This window comes from Hirundo rustica, chromosome 3 (assembly GCF_015227805.2).
Source record: "Hirundo rustica isolate bHirRus1 chromosome 3, bHirRus1.pri.v3, whole genome shotgun sequence".
Lineage (NCBI taxonomy): Eukaryota > Metazoa > Chordata > Aves > Passeriformes > Hirundinidae > Hirundo > Hirundo rustica.
The window spans coordinates 86,281,975-86,302,008 of NC_053452.1; the positions used below are offsets into that span (position 1 = coordinate 86,281,975).

At 43.7% G+C, this 20,034-nt stretch overlaps 1 protein-coding gene across 1 annotated transcript in view; it reads right to left on the reverse strand.

Annotated features, from left to right (window-relative positions):
* Positions 1-19,794, reverse strand: part of RIMS1 (regulating synaptic membrane exocytosis 1) — a 299,234-nt gene extending 279,440 nt beyond the window's left edge. The window contains exon 1 of the mRNA XM_058419952.1: positions 19,446-19,794. Coding sequence (XP_058275935.1) covers positions 19,446-19,555 — 110 coding nt within the window. The 5' untranslated portion in view covers positions 19,556-19,794. The remainder of the gene's footprint in view (positions 1-19,445) is intronic.
* Between the last annotated feature and the right edge of the window lie 240 nt (positions 19,795-20,034).

Genomic DNA, 20,034 nt, shown 5'->3' on the forward strand with positions numbered 1-20,034 from the left:
TGGGCAGACACCTCCTTCATATTAAAGTCCACATCCTATAATCCTTAAGGTAATTCAAAACAACCAAAACTGAAGTTTATTCCATGACTGTGTCCTGCTGTCACCCCTCCCAAATGCAGCACTGACATACTTCTTTGTTTCTTCCATATCCATCTTCTGGCTGGCAAGACACAAAACACTATTGTTTATCTTTTTCTCATCACTTTGGAAAATTCATTATTTTCTCCATGATTAGAAAAGAGCTAGACCAGCCCAGGAGAGTCAAGGTTTAGCTACGTGTTAATCACAGTATTAATGTGTGACAATCTTTAATTGTGAAAATAAGATTTACACTGCATCTAAATGGGAGTTTCTGTACTGGAGGGGGAAAGGCAACAAAAAGATGGAAATGCTCCTCTTCCCTTTTCCAGCTGTCTCAGAGGATGGATCACACAGTCCAGGATCAAGGCGGAGACTTCCATGTTACCCCTATAGGATTTACAGGCTGTTTCCTCTCTCCACTCCCTTTCCATTGTACCACTGGGAAGAATGCAGAGAGGAACAGACAGACATTCCAGGTGGTGGGATCAGCGCTAGAAGTGGCCATGATACCAGAGCAGGAGTAAAATAAGACTGCCTTAAAGCATGCCTCCTCATCCCAAGTGATGCTATGCAGCCTATGAGATTATGCACCTATATGGTTCATCTCAAAATCTGGAGCAAAGTTTTCTAATGCTTTCTCCCGGACTCCTATACATGATAGGCATATGCACAGCCATGCACACACCAGGAAGACCTCCATACACACTGCCTTGGGGACCAGAGAGTTATCCCTACACACCAGAGTGTGGTACTAGGGGAAAAGCTACAGAAAAGTGCCAAGGAGTATTCCCAGCCAAGAGCAGCTGCTGATTTAGCAAAGCAGGGACCTTTACACATTCTGATTAAGGTCTCTAATGTACAGTGAACCCTTTGGCCCCCATTATTCACCCTTCTCCTCACCTGCTGAGGCTTTAGATGTACTTGCCTCAAATGTCAACATCCTTTACTCCTTTTCTTTCCATTTAATCAATTCTTTTTAGCTCTGTTCTTCCCCTACCCAAAAAAAGCAGAGATGCCACCTTTAATTAAAGACAAAAACACACACCGTTCCCTCAGGCACCAAGCCTGCACAGATTATTATGTACATGCACATAACCTCCAATATGCCAGGCTGGAGATGACAAGGCTGGACAGACGCAGGGGACATGGCACCCTGCCTATAAACCCTGAGACTAACAAAACATTTAGAGCTGCCTTACAGCAGATCTACTTGTGCCCTTTAAATCTCATCTCACTCCTCTCCGCTTACTCTGTTAGGAAGGTAATCTCCTGGTTCAGGGCATTTCTACAAACTCCATCATACAGCTCCTGTGATAGTAGAGTCCCTTTCCTAAACAGAGGAGACATTTATCTCACGAGTAAAAAGATTAAAGCAAATTCCAAGTACTCAAAACCAATTCTGGAGCTACAAAAAAGCTCCAAAATTCTGAGACTGAATTAACTTAGCAAATTGCTTTGAAAAATAGTAATGTGGAATGTAACATGTAATCCTATACCATCAGGTTTAGGAACTCTCAGATGTGGTTGAGCTTGGTTTCCAAATCTTCTGCTACAAACAAGGAGACCTAACCTTCCTCTTTTTAAATCAGACCAGATCTCTCACATGGATCTGTCTTTTAGTGAGAAGGTATGGGGCAGCCAAAGAGCCATTAGATAATACTGTTAAATGATTATTTTCTGGGAATGTTGAATTCAAATGAACTGACTTGTGCACTTCCTTCTTCAGTCAAACTACCCTGTGTTTCTGGATGCTCTTGCTGTGCCACCTGAGCCTGCTGAGATCTGTGAAAGCAGCTCTGCCAAGCCTCAAGTGTCTGAACCTAATGCCTCAGACCCTTCCCTTCACAGTCATGAGGCTGGCTGACACTCTGAGAATTTCTAAACCTCTGTGTTTTCTACTTGCCTCCTAATTTATTTATTATCACACTGAAAATAAATGTTCACCTCCTTCTGATTTGTGTGCTTAACCATCTCCAGTTCAAGCCCAAAGGGAAACAGACACATAAATAAGCAAGTCCCAGGTCTGCTACCAGAGGATCCATCACTTTTCATTATCCAATTCTCAGTGTGCAGAAGTGCTATTTTACGCTTGTTCTGTACTCGACAAATAGCCAGCTGCATCACTCACAGCGTTCTTCCAGACTCCCATCCCAGCTAATTTCAGCCTAACATCTCACTCCTCTGTCATATATATGTCATATATTCCTCCTCTTCTGATCCCCACAGCACTGCCTGTAATCCCCTCTGAGTCCAACTTCTTGTGCCTTAAGACATGTGTACTTTCTTACAGTTTCCTTTGTCCTTTCCCCTTTCCTGCTGCCCCTCACAAGGCCATAGACTGCACTCTCATCCTCTCTCTCCATTCCTCTTCTCCCACAGCAACTAAGCAACCACAGCTTTTCTAGTGAATAGCCTTGCCAGCACAATGCAAAATGCTGACTATTTTGCAGACTTTTCTCATTAATCTGGTAGTTACCTTGTGAGGGCATTTAAAACACCTTAGCTAACACGAAGCCTAAGTTTAATGCAATAAAATAAAACAAGGATGTTACCAAACAATCTCAGTTTCACTAATGGCAGTTTAATGACAATTCCCATTAAAAAGGTACTGCTTCTCATGTGGAAGGAAATATGCTCTAACCTCAACAGCCATAATACTATTTGAGAAATGAAAGATCCCCAAAGGAAAGATAGTGATCTCAAAAATTATGCAGGAGGGATCTGAAGAAAGTGGCACACTGCTACACAGGTCTGAAAACCCAGTCAGAATCGCTGACTGAGCTGAAATCTTTGCCATTGCTGTCTGTGTCCAGCAATGAAACATGAAGTGCCTGGGGACCACTTCCACTTGAGGAAATATCCAGGATGCATTCAAGGGAGCTCCATGTTGGTCAGCTCCAGAATCCAACACGGCTTCCAGGCTCCCACCACTCCCTGCTGCCCACAGCTACAACACCTGCTGTAAAATAGCAACCAGCTTCCCACCCACTCCTCACTCACTAAAGTCAAGGAGTAGTTACCATTGGACATCTCAAATACCAGCTGACACTTGTGTTTAGACAACAAAATCCCCTCCTGGGAAACAGCCCAGCTTCGGCGCTGTCACCACACCCCCAGGGACAGTGCAGTCATACTCTCTGCCATGACTGGACAGTGCTTTGTAGCTCTGAACACCGCCTGCAGTTTGTCCTCTCAGCAACTTTTTATGAACCGAGCCTGACATTTGCACTGAACAACACTGCATTTTCCTTACAATTTTGCAGGAAGCTCACCTTAGACAGAAATGCAATTTACTATGTTCACAAAGGCTCCTTAACTCAGCTTGATTTGGCTAAGATTTTATTTTATGAAAACTATGATTATAATGCCCGGAATGAGGAAAAAGAAAAACTGCATGTGCTCCTAAAATATTACAGAATGAACTCTGATGTCCTAGACACACTGTATGTAATAAGTCAGTATAAATGTAATATATATCCATGTAACCACTGTGATTTCAGCATCTGGGAGGTAAGTAAAGTTGAAAGCCTTAATGAAAAATACAGTATGAGATAAAAAATCATATATTATAAGTTTATAAACTGGTTTTGAATTCAGCTGGGAAGAACCATATTACTGTAGGGCCTGATTTGAACTGTCTTCTAGAGAACAAACTCTAATAGTACTTTTCAGGCTTACAACATAAAACAAAACATATTTTGGGTACTAATAAAAATAGGATGCTGATAGCCCTGGCATGTAGCTCTCTAAAGGATATTTTGCTACCAAATAAGAAAGGTTCAACTTCACAGTATAAAAAATTGCAGACTGATAGATTCTGACAAACTATGGAACTGCATTGGGTTTGAGCAGCAAGGTTTTGGTAGCTGGGGATCTACAGTGTGACTCCTGTGAAAAGGTGCTGAAAGCTTTCCCCATGTCCAACAGAGCCAATGCCAGCTGCTTTCCAAGATGGACCCATCACTTGCCAAGGCCAAGCCCATCAGTGTTCGTGTTAGTGCCACCGGGATAATCACAGAATCATAAAATCATTAAGGTTGGAAAAGATCTCCAAGATCACTGAGCCCAAACTTTCACCAAATGTCACCCTGTCAATTGAACCCTAGCACCAATTGCCACATCCAGTCCTTTCTTGTACACTTCCAGGGAAAACGACTCAACCACTTCCCTGGGCAGCTCGCTCCAATGCTTAACCACCATTTTCATGAAGAAATTCTTCCTGATGTCCAGCCTGAACCTCCCCTGGTACAGCTTGACACTATTTCCTCTTCTGTTGCTGGTTGTCTGGGAGGAGGGCTCGACCCTCACCTGGCTGCAAACTCCTTTCAAGCAGTTTTTGAGAGTGGTAAGATCACCCTTGAGACTCCTTTTCTCCAGGCTAAATACTCCAGCTCCTTCAGCTGCTCCTCACAGGACTTGTGCTCCAGACCCTTTGCCAGCTCCAGACCCTTTTCCAGCTCCACAGCCCTTCTCTGGACTGACCCCAGCCTTCTTGCAGTGAGGGGCCCAAAACCGGACACAGCACTCGAGCTGTGGCTTCACCAGTGCCCAGTACAGGGGTACAGTCCCTGCCCTGCTCCTGCTGGACACACTGTTGCTGACACAGCCCAGGATGCCATTGGCCTTCTTGGCCACCTGGGCACACACCGGCTCATGCTCAGCCACTGTCACCCAGCAGCTCCAGATCTTTTCAGCCACTCTGCCCCCAGCCTGTAGCACTGCAGGGCTTTGTTGTGACCCAAGGGCAGGACTCAGCTCTTGGCCTTGTTGAACCTCATAATGTTGGCTCTGGCGCATTGACCCAGCTTGTCCAGGTCCTTCCTGACCTCCAGCAGATCAGCACATCCACCCAGCTTGACACTGGCTATAAACTTGCTGAGGGTGCACTCAATCTTCTCATCCAGATACAGACATCAGACAGGCCTGCCCCCAATACTGAGTCCTGGAGAGCACCACTGGTGACCAGCCATCAGCTGGAAGTGACTCCATTCACCACCACACTGGGCCTGGCCATCCAGCCAGTTTTAAACCAGATAAGAAGTCACCTGTCTAAGCCATGGGCTGCCATTTTCTCCAGAGAAAGCCAGTGTCAATGGCTTTACTGAAGTCCAGGTAGACTACCTCCACAGTCTTTCCCTCATCCACTAGGCAGGTCACCTGGCCATTAAAGGAGATCTGGTTGGTCATGCAAGACCTGCTTTTCCTAAACCCAGGCTGGCTGGGCCTGATCCCCTGGTTGTCCTACATGCACTGGATGATGGCACTCAAGATGATCTGTTCCACACTGGAGCAGGAGAACACTGTGAGGAGTTCCCTCCTGAAGAGGAAGGAATGGCAGAGACAACTGATAAACTGACTGCAGCCCCCATTTCCCATCCCTATGCTGCTCCAAAGGAGAAGATAGAGAAAATCAGGAGTGAAGTTGAGCCTAGTAAGAAGGGAAGGGGGGGGAAGGTGTTTTAAGACTTGATTTTATTTATCATTACCCTACTCTGATTCTGACTGACAGTAAGTTAAATTAATTTCCCCAAGCTGAGTCTGTTTTGCGTGTGACACTAACTGCTCTCCCCCTGTGATCTCCCCCTGCGTTTATCTGGGCCCATAAGCCTTTCATTATATTTTCTCTCCCGTGCCCAGCTGAGGAAGGGAGCAACAGAGCAGCTTTGGTGGCCACCCAGCATCCAGCCACAGTGAACCCAGCAGGGCACTCCGCAATAAAAGCTTTCCTGTACTCTCTGTCGCCTTAGCTTTAGCCTTGAGGAAAATGTACTTTTCCTTTTCCTTTTCCTTCAGGGAAAACACTTTTAATTTTCTTGTTCATTCACTTCTCGGCCTCTGACAAAGAAGTCAAAAGGGTGGCAGTTGCCAAAGTCACTTATTGATTTTCTTGATTTATTTATGAATTCCAGACATGCAAGTGCCTGTCTTCAAATTTTAACACCTAGTATTTCACACCATTAAGTGAATTGCCAGGAAGACTATTTCCTTTCCACCTCTGCAGCTTTCACACAACTAGGAAGCTGCCCTCACAGAAAGTTCATCAAACTTTGGCTTTCATAGAAAGCTTTCAAATTTAAATCTTCTTCACTAAAACTCTATGTGAAAGTTACCTGCCTTTTCTACTTTAAAGAAGGCTTTCTTCTGTGGTCTTATGTCGGGGCTCATTCCCCGAGATTCAGGTGGTTTTAGAGTCCTTTACCCTCTTGCACAGCTCTGTGCCAAACCGAAGAAAGAGACGGAGTCTTCACATTTAGATTTTTCAAGGTTGCACACTTCGTTTATTGTTTCTTATCTTACAATTTTCTCAGCGCCGCACGAGAGATGCTTGCAGCTGCTCGGGCGTCTGACGACTCCTCCCGTCCCAGGGCTGTCCTTACCTTTTATACTAATTGCTATGTATTTCTTATTTACCATTTCTTACCAATGTCTATCCCTAATACTAAACAGGTCATCTCTATTCTGACCCAATCTTCTTGAATTACTTTGTGCCCACGTCACTGCTGAAATGGAGTGAGGGAAGAAGAAAGAAGAAGAAGGAGACAAAGCCCCAAATCCTCCATCTTGCCCCCATTCACTTCAATGCTAGAAACCTAAATTTACTGGTTTTTCACCCTGTGATAAGCTAAACTACTATTTTTCACACTCTTGTGGCCTGTAAACCTTTTCACAGTGAAGGAAGTTTTTCCCATGGACTGAGATCAAAGCCAGTGTCTCTCTGAGCTCTGGGCAGGGTCCCAGACCCCCCTGCCCAGGTTTCTGACCCTCCAGGGCAACCAAAGGAATGCCCTGGACTCCATCAGTCTTAGTCTACCAGTACATGGGAAGGAAAGCTCTCTATTAAGATGAAAAGTAATAGGAAGCAAAGAGAAAAGTAAAAAGGTACAGTATGAGATTAACAGGAAGTTTCAAGGCTAATCCCAGTACAATACAGTGCAGTAATACAACAGAATGAGACAAAATCTATGAATCACTCCATCGAGGTCTTGATTTCAGACAAATATGGCAAACACCTACATGCAGGCAGAAAAAGCCACACGACCATAAATTCCTCAAGGACAGAGCTGAAAGCACTCCCAAACTACAAACCCCGTAAAATACTAAGAGGGCAAACCCCCTCCATAACAAGGAGCATTCCTGTTGCTGCTGTTCTCCTCAAGATTCTTCCCTCATATTGTTCATGTCATTAATTTTACTTTACATCATGGAAAGCTCAACTTTTTTCCTTTTGATCCCTTACAAAGCAAAAACCAAGAAAGAAAGAATCAGATCACCTTGGCTGAATGAAAGATAGAGCATGATCTCACCAGCCATGTAACCAGAACTCCCCAGCTCCTTTTCTACATGGATTGCTTAAACCTGGTCACACAGAGACAAGCTTAGAACGTGAAACAGGCCCACCGGAAAAAGAGATGCTACAAGTTAACAAACCTGTAAATCCCTGCTGAATCCCTGAACTGTTCAGACAACTTCTAAGAATTTGTGTTGATAGTTTTTTATAGTAAGTGGATAATTGTTTGAAGAATGCCTTTTTAAAGGGTGATGTTTTGCTTTAAGCTGATGAAGAAAGATTAAAAAAACCCTTGCAAGATAAATTATGGAGATACTTTGCTTGAAAAAGTGAGAGCTTTTATATTTAAAAACTACAATCAATATCAAATCATCTAAAAACACAAAATAAAAGAATCATAATATATTAGTGAGGTTCTATAGTCTTAGAATAGATTTCTCATTAAAAAAATCAATATCTAATTTTGCTCTGAAATACAAGAAAAATGTAGTGTGCATTTAACCTTAAAGGAATTTACACACTTTTTACATATAAACTAGCAGAATCAATTCATATAATTCTGCAATTTCCACTTTTGCGTAAATACAGTTCCTTTCTGTGAGTATATTGAAAAACAGCTTCTTGGAGAAACCATAGGAAAACAAAATACACTATTAAGACTGCAGGAAGTTAGGGGTATGCAGAACACAACGTAATTAGAAAAATACAGATACACTTCTGAACAGTGATAAAGAAAGTGGGGTGCTTTTTTTTTTTTTTTTTTTCCCTTCAGAAAAGTAGGTAGCCATGCCTTGGTTTCACTTTTCTCTAGGCTTACTTTCTATGTAAGGCTTGGGGTGTAACTAAACAAATACTGGACGCTTCTGGGTAAAAATGCTTTGGTCTGCAAAACACAAGATTTACACAGACGTATCCCATTTACACAGACTGAACAGCTCTTCGGTTTTACTCCAGTTAACAGATCTGCTTCCAGTGAGACTTGTTCAAGGCAGAGAGTCAACACAGTTAATCAAACTCAGCAGAGACATGAGACCACAGAAAAATAATGTTTTGCTGGTCCACAGAAGCAACTGTGTAACTTGTCCTTAAGATATGACTGCAGGCAAAATTTCTCCTAATTTTCAAGCTCTTGAACAACTTTCACCAATGCACTCTGCATGTTTACAGCAATGCTAAGCAACATAATGTTGCAATTAAAGTCCATAAAGCAACTTATACATACTTCTGTACAGCCTGGTTCCATATTCTTAGGTACAAGCAGATATACACATATAAACCCTCTTTTAATTCTCATCCATAAAGTGCAAACCCATTACCCTGACATTTTGCAGGTAGCATCCTGGGCCAAAATCAATAAAGTTAACCTAGGATGATCTAGAGCCCTCATAAATTCTGTCCTTTCTTCTACACTGCCTCAGCTCATGCTCCATGCACTCCATCAAACAGCTGCCTTCCCGCCCTACATCTATAGCTAAAAACACATGACCAGCAGAACATGAAACTGTACAGCTGAAGTTTGTTGTGCAATGTCAAAATTCCTGCAATAAATAACAGTACTGAGGAGACTTATCACATAAAGTGACTGAAATACTCATAGGTTTTTCACATTCTTTTACTGCTCAAGCTTTCACACTTTTTCATCTATATCTGTGTAATATTATTTAGTCCGTACAAAATTTAGTCTCCTGATGTCAAATGTCAAAATGATTCTAATGTTAACACTACAAATAAGCAAAAGTGCAATGACTTCACTTTGAAAATAACTTCACATAAAAGGCTAATTAAAAACCTAGAGAATAATGAATATAAATTAAAAAATACTCTGCTCTTTTAGAACTTGAAGTGCTAAAGAAATTTTGCAAAGAAAAAAAGATGACAAAGCTCAGATAGCTATTACATGTGGTTTTGCGTAGCTCTTGACGCTTTTTCCAAGACCAATGGAATCAATAAAAGATAACAGTTACACTAAAAAACCATGGCTCAAAACACAAGTAAACATATTCAATCATCCAGCTCCCAAACTGGCCTTTTCTTACATAAACTGCTTCATTGTAATTTCTTTTAAAATCCTATTACTAAACATTTAATCTTTAACATGATTATTACCCAGAGATGTAAATAGTTCACAGTGAAAACTTAAGATTGTGTAGTGTAGGACCATAGATTTTCTAAATATCTGTCTAAATATCTGTTCTAAATATCTGGAAAGAGAGTGATGTATCAATAGAAGTATTACAAAATTCTCATTTATAGATATGATTTTGAACCTTTCACAGTATCTTCAAAGACTTTAAAATTAATATATATTTTACAAAAACGTAGACAAAATCTTCGTGAGCAGTGGCTGCAAGATTTTTACTGCTCGCTAGGCTCACAGTCCAAAAAAGTTTCAAAAAATGTATCATCTTTTATTATACCTGCTAGCATACGATGCAGACAGAGTTTTGGATACATAAATACTTTGATCAATTCAGAGTATGCAGTCTTGGTAACCTAGAGAAACACTTGAGAAGACACTTCACACTTAGGTCGTTCAAGCGTGTGAAGACTTCCATTAGCAATTTTCAGAACAAACAGAGTGCTCTGCTTCTTGCTAAAAGAGGAGTATCCTTTCTCCCTGCAATATGGTAGTACTTACACTAAAATAGTGGTTTTAGGCTGTGCTCCATTCATGAGCAATGTCCTAATAAATTTCATATAATGAAGTTCAAAACTTAACTCTCAATTAAGGATCTTAAAGTAAATAACGGTATTTTGATGTAAGGCATTTAAACAACCATTCTAGAATTTTACTAGAATTTAGCATTTATCTTAAGCCCAAAATACACAGAAAATTATTTTTTGGTTACACTTCAGATCCTCAAAAATTGAAACAGTTAATTTCCTAAATTCACCACAGTCATCACTAAAAAGTGTAGCTCTATCTACTAGGTTCATCCCTGATCAAAAAGCAACTCTCTGGGCATTTAGTGATCTTCAGTTATTCCAGGAGGCCTTAATATAGGAAAGACAGACCAAAACATTAAGAGTTTCTAACAATACATTTTTATTACAGATAGCTGAAAAAACTCCATATACAGATAGGTGCATTCCCTTATCTTCAAAAGTATAAACAGTGCTTACCACAGGCAAAGTGGACAAAGTCCTGACACAGAAAATGAGACACACGTGATGTGAAGAAACTCAGAAATTTGTACCTAAATAGATGTTCTAATGCAATCTAGAACTGTCTGGAAACAGCTACTCATCATGCCATGTACTGTTCATGCCTCTGAAGCAGCAATTGTATGAATGGGTTTGTGTGTCATTATTCTGAAAATTCCAACTAGCTCTTCTTGCCTCTGTAACAGTGCCAGAAAATATATTTGGAACATGGAAAATATATTTGAACATGCAATATTATATTTGGAAAATATATTTGGACATGCAATCAGATTTTGAGGATGATTACTTCATTTCTAAGTACAAAGAATTACAACGCTATCCTATCAATTGTCTTATCTAAGAAACCATTAAATCAAACCTCATAGTGGTATTCTTTTCTGCTGTTTGTTGTGAATATCAAAAGTAAGTCTGACTAACATTTACTGTCCAGATTCCCAAACTAAGCTACATTATAAACATCACAAAATACTTTACCATATCTATGAAGTATAAAATAAGGGATAAAACAACCATAATTTTGACAGATGTAGATATCTGATAAGGTATCTGCATCCTTACAGATCCAATCCCTGGATTTGACTGAGGCAAATCATACAGAGCTGTAAATTTGGTGAGGTGTAATTCATTTCAGTAATTTTAAATTTATGCAAGTATTTTCAGAAAGCAGAATGAAACTAGTCACTCTGTGACTGATGACATAATATATTTTTTACACGTTTTATCACTGCTGGGAACTGAAATTAGACTATAGGCATGCAAGCTTTTTCCCCTAAAACATAATTGCATCTATTAATTAAAACTGATAGGCCCAGGGGAGTAGACAAATGCAGTAGCCACCAGTGGGTGGAGCAAAGGAGAAGGTAAAACGAGCTAGAAATTATAACTGGCTCTAACTATTGGCAACCCAAAACAGAATTTGTTTTGTCATTTTCCACCTTCAATAATGCCTGCATTTCAACAAGCTTGAATACAAGGGCAGCAGTATTTTTAAATAGCCTTTTCTCAAGGCATTAATCTCAAGTCTTAAAATGCTTAGCAAACACTTGATGAAGGAAGCATGCTACATCTTTGTTAGATGCTTTCCTATCCAAGGATGCAAAAAACTCCTTGTATGAGTCTTCAGAAATAAAAGGGTACTGACAAGACAGAGAATTTCAAATCTCTCTTAATGTTGTTCTCCCTCCATTATTTTTCAGAAAAATAAACAACAGGATAGTACCCTCCCCCTCTAAGAAGAAGCCTCTTCTGCATAATTCCTTTTAAGATAAGGTTTATAATAATTCTGTACTTTGAGAAGTTCCTGCCCAGAGATGATGTTCCTTCACACAGTCTTTGTCTTCACCCTTCTGCAGGGCACAGATAATGCCCCTGAATTTGAAGAATGACAGACTTCTTAGTTAGAAAGTATTACTGCAACGTCAGACAAAGCTGGCAATGAAGCTCTGGCAGAATCTTGCATCAAGTGGAGAATCATGTGGGAAGACACATGGGCAGAAATAATGCCCTGTGCATTCCAATAAAACCACTTAAACTGGGGGCAGAAAAGAGCTCTGGACAGCAGCTTGCACCTCAGATGTCCCAAAAGTTCAACATAGACAGATCTGAAGCTGCTGTCTAAAAGATGGTAGGAATATTTATTACTGTCTGTCACCCTCTATCACCTCCTGTTCTTCTGTAGATTTTAAGAATTGTCTATCAATCTGCTATTGTCTGCTGACAGTCTCCTGCTCCTCCTCAGCAGTGAGATGGCTGCCCAGTAGATCAGTCAATGACTGTCTCATAATTGCCTTGCTAGTGACTGTGTTCAATTATGAATACGTTTGGACTCCTCAGTCTCCTTAGAAAACTCAGTCCACCTTCAAGCAAAAAAATGACTATCAATTTTCTGAAATACCCTGAAAGGCATGAAAATACTCCTTGCAATTCTGAGGTCACCACAAGTTGTCTGCTTTAACAAAACACATTTATGGCCATACCTGCCCTCTCAGACTGATGCAAATTCAAAGCTTCAAATGTTGTTAAATTCCTTCTGACATTTCACTGGCCAAAAAGCCACAACAGTTTCTGCACGTTCAATTCTCTCTCCTCTCTAAGCAAAGGCCTTGGGCACTAAAGAGAAAAGGGTGAGGAGCAGTGACCAAAGCAATCCTTTCCCTGAATCATTTGAGAACATGGTTAGATACTGGTCTCTCTTGTAAGTCAGAAAACATCCAGCATAAGGACATGCCAAGTCTTGCACAAGGAGGATAATCCCAGCAGGCCAACCAGCTGGAAAGAAGCTCTGCAAAGAAGCAACTGAGAATTCCTGGTCAACACCAAGCTGAATGTGAGCCAGCAACATACACTTGCAGCAAAGAAGGCCAATGGCATCCTGGGCTGCATTGGAAAAGCATCACCAGCAGACCGAAAGTGGTGATCTTTGCTCTCTGCTACATCTGGATGATAAATCTACTTCTGAACTCCTTGATGAAAGAAAGACATGTTGGAGCCAGCGCTGCAAGGAGCCATAAATACAGACAAGGGATGGGAGCATACCACATGAGAAAAGGCTGAGAGAGTGGGGACTCTTCAGCCTGAGGAAAGAAGACACAGAAGGATTTTTACACATGTAAATTCCCAGTGGGGAGGACTAAAGAAGACAGAGCCATACTCTTCCCAGAGTCACACAGTGTCTGGACCAGAAGCAATGGACACAAACTGAAACACAGGAAGTTCCACCTGAATGATTACTGTGAGGGCAGCTGAACACTGTACAAGATTGTCCAGAGAGGTTGTGGAGTCTCCATCCTTTGAGATACTCCAAAGCCACATGCACTTTATCCTGGGCTACCTGCTGCAGGTGGCCCTGCTCTGAGTAGGGGGTTGTACCAGACAATCTCCAGAAGTAAAATCATTTCATCATGGATTTGTATACTCTAGTGTCAGGGTCAGAGTTGGCACTGCCTGGAGGAGGTGAAAAGTGATATTTGAACAGTCTTTCTGGGTGATTTGAGGAGTTTAAAATACCAATGCACACAGTAAGCAACCTGCATTCCACTCCCTGCACCACCATAGAGTCTGAAACATGGTGGTTCCAAACTGCTTTAAGTAGAAGCCTCCATTCCTCCTGCTCCACTGCAGACAAAGTGAGACTCACGCAACCATGGAAAGAATAAATAAGAGGGAGGCCAAATCAGAGGAGAGAGTCTTGGTATTGTTTATCTATTTTATCCTTTAATTCCTTGGTGCCAAATGCACAACCAGTTCCCAGAACTCTCAATTCCTCCGTTGTTTCTCATTGGGATTAAAGATACTCTTTCAACCCTTGATCCTAAAGATAAAATAAAAACAGACTTCCTCAAGATGGCCCCTTCACTCTCACTTCTATTTTTGCAAAGTGGTACAGTTTCAACAGAAAGGAGGAAGAATGACCCTACTTCTTCCTTCCCTACTTTTTATGGAAGGGCAATTATTTTCAGAGGACTTACAGCACGCAGGCTAAGAAGGTCTTGGAACCGTTCTCCCTCCTGCTGCCCATAAGTACTATACAAAATGAGCAGCTGCCACTTTGAGCAGTATTCAATGTTTTCTGACAATGATAGGTGTGGCCCAAGTGCTAGAAAGGGAGAAGGAAAGACATAGTCTCCAAGAAACTGGTTGAGAGCACAAACAACCTGGTCATTGGTTAATCTTCAGTTACACAGTAGTGAAGGCTGGAAGCTTCCAAGTGCCCCAAGAAAATTATAGAGAAGTTAGTTTGCAAATCCTGAAACAGATATTCTCACCAACTGCAAGTGACCAAGATTTGGCAGCCCTGAAACACGAGCAGCTGCAATATCCCTATTGATTCTAGAGACCTGAGTTCTATTAAAATCATGTACCATATTGGTTCAGTTAAAATTATGTACCATACTAGGTGGTCAAAATAGATTGTTAGCATCAAATTCTCCCAAAATATTAACTGCCATGAAAAATCTTGAGGTAACTTTCAAGATGGGAAGGCTTCAAGTACGTGCTACCTTCTCTACTGAAGCTACTCAAATAGAGTTACAAAACTACAAAGCACCTCCCGTGTCTGAGTTTCCTATTGTTGCCACTATCCCAGCCAACAATCTCATAGCCTTCTTATGTCCCATCAGAAGCTTAGTAAGAAATTTTATCCCTACTTAAATTTCCTCCAGTAAATATGAATGCCGTGGTAACTAGGAATCACTTCCTAATTACTGGTCAAAATTTGAACGGAGCTGTAACTCAACTAGCTGTATTCTCAGCTGCCATAGATTCCACTTAGTACATGCCTAACGCAATAAGATAAGGCACAAAACTACATATAAGCAAACTTCATCTTAAGTACACACATATATTAATTCTGTGATTACTCAGTAATTGAAGTTTGATGTACATAACTGTGTTTTCTTCAGTTCAAGTCACCTTATACCCACAGGCAAAATAGTTGTCTCAGGCTACCTGGCTCTTAAATGTACACTCTAAACCTTTAAACTATTTTTTCTTTCATTTTTACAGACACACACACACACACACATTTTTGCAATTGAAGGTTTGTTTCTCTCTTCAGTCTCATTGAAAACTTACCCTTTCATGCTTCTTCACAAATTTTTAGTCACATCAGCCACCTGTTGGGCAATATCTGGACTTCAGGCTAGACATCAGCCACTCAACATGAAACTCTTCCAGCTACAGGAGTATCTACCAAGTAAAACAGGAAAAAATGCCTCCGATGTGAATTAGTCTGCAGAGGAGGCCAGTTTACTACTGTTCTATGCAAACATTTATTCATACAAGAAAAGCAGAAGCTTGGGTGTCTAAGGCCAAGTACTATTAAAAGAGATGATAGAGACTATAGTCTTCAGAGATATGCACAAAATCTGGCAAAGTCAGTGTGAAACAGAAACAAGAGTGGATGAGAGTTGAGTATACCATGGTAAAGCCCCATCTACCCAACAGACTGCTCTCCATGAAGATTTCAAAGGTCTGGCAAATAGGAAAGTGATGCTCTTCCAGTCACAGAGGAACAAAACACAAAGCTCTGAAGCTCCAAGATGAGATAGAGGACCTGCTTCCTACTCGCAGACAGTGAGGCTGCACTGAAGAGGTCCCAGTTTCTACTAAGTGCCTGGCAAGCATCAAGGGTTTATGTGGATTTGAGTCCTCAGTGCCATGCAACAGAGTGGGAACACAGTTCATCAAATGAAGGCATGGATATGGTCTTAGGAATACCTGGTGACACTGTCCCTATTACAGAAGGAATTCAGAACCTGCCTTTGGATGTGAAGGCAATTTCAAGCCAAGGTACAACTGTTCATAAAACACACAAAAGAAGGAACTGTCACAAAAGCCCAAACTCCTCAACACATTAATCCATGGTATTCAACAAGTCATAGGACAGCAAAGTGTTCCCCTTCCACAAACACCACCCACAGCAGTGTGAAATCTGATATCAGAAGGGCGTGGGAAAGAGGAGGTCCCTGCCGCTGACCAGATGTGTTTACAAAAAGAAAGTCCTACTGGCCAGTATAAGATGTACATCTTTATCCTAAGGGGGTGACATGCTCTGTTAGCCCCCCACTGCTGAAGGAAACTCGGCAGACCAAGAAACTGACAGATAGGGCAAGCTCCTGGAAAGCAGCAAGCAGGTGGTCTCAAACCAAAGGATGCATTTGTAATGCTCCAGTGCAAGTAGTGGAAACTGCTCAGTGTCCCTAGTCCTGTACCCTGTAACAGCGCCCTGTTTGCAGCCTGGCACGCTGCAGTACGTGCTGATGTCAGCATGAACTGGCAGAGAGGGTTTACAAGAAGGCTTTTAGCTTAGAATCAGAAACTGGGATCAGGAAGACAGAGAGGTACAGACCCAAAGGAGAGGGACACAGCCTCTTTACTGATGACCCTAACTGCTTTCACTTCTCCTGAAATCCATATAGTCCATTCACAGAAGCACTTCAAATTCCCCTAGACTCACAATTTTATGACCACTGTGTGAATAATATAGTCATTTAACCAGTATTTCTTCCTATGGTTTTCTGCTATGAGGAGTGGAAAGGAAAATTACAAGTACTGTTTTAGAAACTTTCATTGCTATCAGGACATCCAGAGCAGGAGAGAAATGCTGCACCCTTTTTAGCCCTTATGATTCATGAGACAGCACATATCCGGCCTCTGATCAGCCCAGGATTGAAGGTAGCCTAGTTTGCAGCACTGATTCTCAGCTTCACTTTCAGGGAAAATTACAGATTTGCATGTGGGTGTTACAGATGGAAACACTTCTCCACCAGGTGGTTTTAATGAAAACTGGTGGCAGTTTTGTTGAGACATTTGGATAATCAGAAAATCTTTTAACAAAGATAATAGGAAGGGGTGGTGATGATATCTGGTTTTTATAATATAGCTGTGTCATCTGATAGCACCACTGTGTTTTTGTAACAACCCTTCATAAAACTATGGAAGTAAATTCTTGCCAAAATTCCAGTCTTATAAAAGTTACTCCATGGAAAGGTGTGTCAAACTCTTAGCCCAAAAAGAATGTAAATGCTCAACATGCAGCAAAAGCAAATGATGTCAGGAAATCTAGTGTGTCTCTCTAAGAGTTGAATCTTAACCCATAAGAACAATATTTGCTGTGACTTGGTTTTTACAAACTAATGATATAGCTAAAGCGAGTATACAGGTTTGTAAGTATTCTGACATATTTTCCCTCAATTTCTGGCTCTTTATTTAAAGACAGAAATCTATTTAAAATCACAATTTCTCAGGCCAATGGAGAGTATAGACTGTAATTCTCATTATTTGAAAGAACTTTTGTAGGGAAATAAACTTTTAAATTTGAGTATCACAAATCTTTGAAGATAATATAAAGTAGTTTCTAGTTGCATTCAGAAAGCACAATTTTTGCCCTCTTCTAAAAATTATATTTGAAGTGTCCTAAGTTCATTTAGTGAAAATGCTGAAGGTTCCCACAATCTCCCAGGAAAGGAAATATCAATCCAGAATTGAGAAGCATCAATTAAAAAAAAAAAAAAAAAAAAAAAAAAAAAGGGGGTGGGGAAGGGGGGGATAAGAAAAAGAGGAGGATTTATTCTCAATCCCAGTGTTAAAAAGAATAGGGCTGAGAAAATACCATCTCTACCAACGGAAGTTCATTCTCACAGTGACTGTAAGATATATAGTATTCTTCTACAACATCATCAGTAGTAATCTTCACAGAATAAAAGCTAAATATTTGTAGAGAAGTAGCTGTGCTGGATGACAAGGATTAGAAGGATACATATCGTTTGGAGCCTTTGAGCTACTCCTTTAGTTTCCTTTTTTTTTTTTTTTTTTTTTTTTTTTTTTTTTTTTAATGAATAGAAACCGAGGAGGGATCCTTCACTCAAGCTTCCCCACAGTGACTAACACAATGCATTTCCACAGCACATTTCTCATTCTAATCACCCCACCTCCAAGGGTAGCCACACCCCAAGCACAATGAACTGCAACAGCAAACTGAACTCTTCGCGTTGAGCTGAGATCCAAGCACCACAGTCCCGGACAGCTCCTAGCCAGCGCAGCACAGGCTGCTGGGCCTCAGTACCCACCATTGCAAGGATCTCTAGTAGCCCCTGTAAAAATTCGGAGTCAAGAACGAATAGGAAGGGACAGGGACAACAATGCGCTAAAACGCTGTCCCAGCTTCACCACGCACAGCGCACGGGGTCGAAGTCGGGAGCTTGCGGGGATTCGGTCCCCAGCCGTGGGGAAGAGCCGGCACCTGCATCGCTCCAGCGGGTATTTCCGATGCAGCCAAAAGAAACAGCCAGATCACGTCACACCTTCAGCGCACCCCTTCCAAGCACAGGTGCACGCAAGCAGTGAGGTAAGGATACACCTCCTGTGGCACGGACGGTCTGCGTGGCGTCAGAGGCTCGCACTGTTCCAGTCACCTCTCCCACCACCTCCCGCCCGGAGCGAACAGGCCTGATGGGCTGTCAGAAGAGGAGAAACCGTGATTCTCCTCCGCAGGCCACGACTCCAATCTGTTTATTCTCATCGCTTGCAGTAGGCGATTCAGCAACGTTACGTTTGAAGCCTCCGACTGACGGAGGAGTCTAAAAAATGTGATCACACGCGATGTTTGGCAGGGACGAGGGGGTGAGGGAAAAGGTTCAAAAGAGGCTGTGGGGATCTGGTTTCCAAACATGGCACCTACCCACACCCCGCGTTCCCCGCACCCCTCCCCGTGCCGCCGGCAGCGGGATAAACCCACTCCCCCGGCGTCCCGCCACCACGCACGCCCGCCGGAACGAGCAGTGCGACTAATTCCATCTATTTCCTAATTGCGAACGCCCCGCTGCCCCAGAGCGCGCTGCCGCCCGCCCTGGAGCCGGCGGGCGGGCCGGGCCGGGCCGGGGCCGGCGGCACGGGCGGGCGGAGCGGGGCCGGGGGTGTGCCGGGCGGGGGCAGCCGCCCCGGCCCCGCGGCGGGCGGCGGCGGGGGCCGAGCCAGGCGGGGGCAGCACGGCCGCCGCGGAGGCTCCCGCACGGAGGGAAACCCCACCCAGCGGCCCCTCCTGGCAGAGGCGGGGTTTTTGGGGACCCCAAAGGAATCCCACCTCGCCCCTCGCCCCCGTGTGGGGGTTTCCGCCCGCCCTGCGCCGCCGGCTCCCTCGGGGAGGGGAGGGCCGCCGTCCCGCTCCGTCCCGGTGCGCCGGGCTCCCCCGGCGGTGCTGCCTCGGGAGGAGCTGCCCGGGGTGGGGGAGGAGGAAGTTACGGGCCAGGAGCGGAGCGGGACCGGGGGTCCGCGGCGCCAGCCCCGCCGAGCAGGGCGAAGCCGGCCGGCACCGGGCACCGGCCGGCTCCCGCTGTGGCGGCGCCCGCTCCGCCCGCCGGCGATCGGTGCGTGAATGAGCGCCGGAATGAATGAATGACTAGCGTCCGCTTACTTGAGCATGGCCTCTTCTTTTTCTTCCTCCTCTTTCTGCCGGTCCATCACTGCCATGATGATGTTCCTCTCCTCCTCTGTCAGGTGGCTCAGGTCGGGCAGCTCCTGCATCGGGGGGGGGCACCGTGGGCGGGCGAGGGCCGCGGGGCCCCACCGAAGAAGACATTTTCTTTCCGCCTCTCCCTTACACCTTCTACCTTTGCACGGCGAACCCAGCCAGCCTCTCCTCCGCCCCCTTCACAGGGTAGTCCTCCGAGCAGCGGCAGCCGGCAGCTCTCTGGCAGCAGCGGAGGAGGCGGAGACCCAGCCTTTCATGGTTGCTCGCATCCACCCCGGCCCGGCGCTGCCGCTGCTCGCTCCCTTTGTTTCCGCGGCTTCGGGGAGCTCAGGGGCTGCCGCGCCGCCGCCCGCAGCCCATCCTCCCGGCGGTGGGCGTGCGGGGCGGAGGTGCGGTGGCGCGGAGGGCTCCGGATCGCCGCCGGCGGGCTGCGTGCAGGAGCGGGGGGGCGGTGCGCGCCGCCGGCCGGCCGGGAAGGGCGGGTGCTGCCGCCGCGATGCTCCGCCGCTGCGAGCCTGGCGCTGAAGGAGGG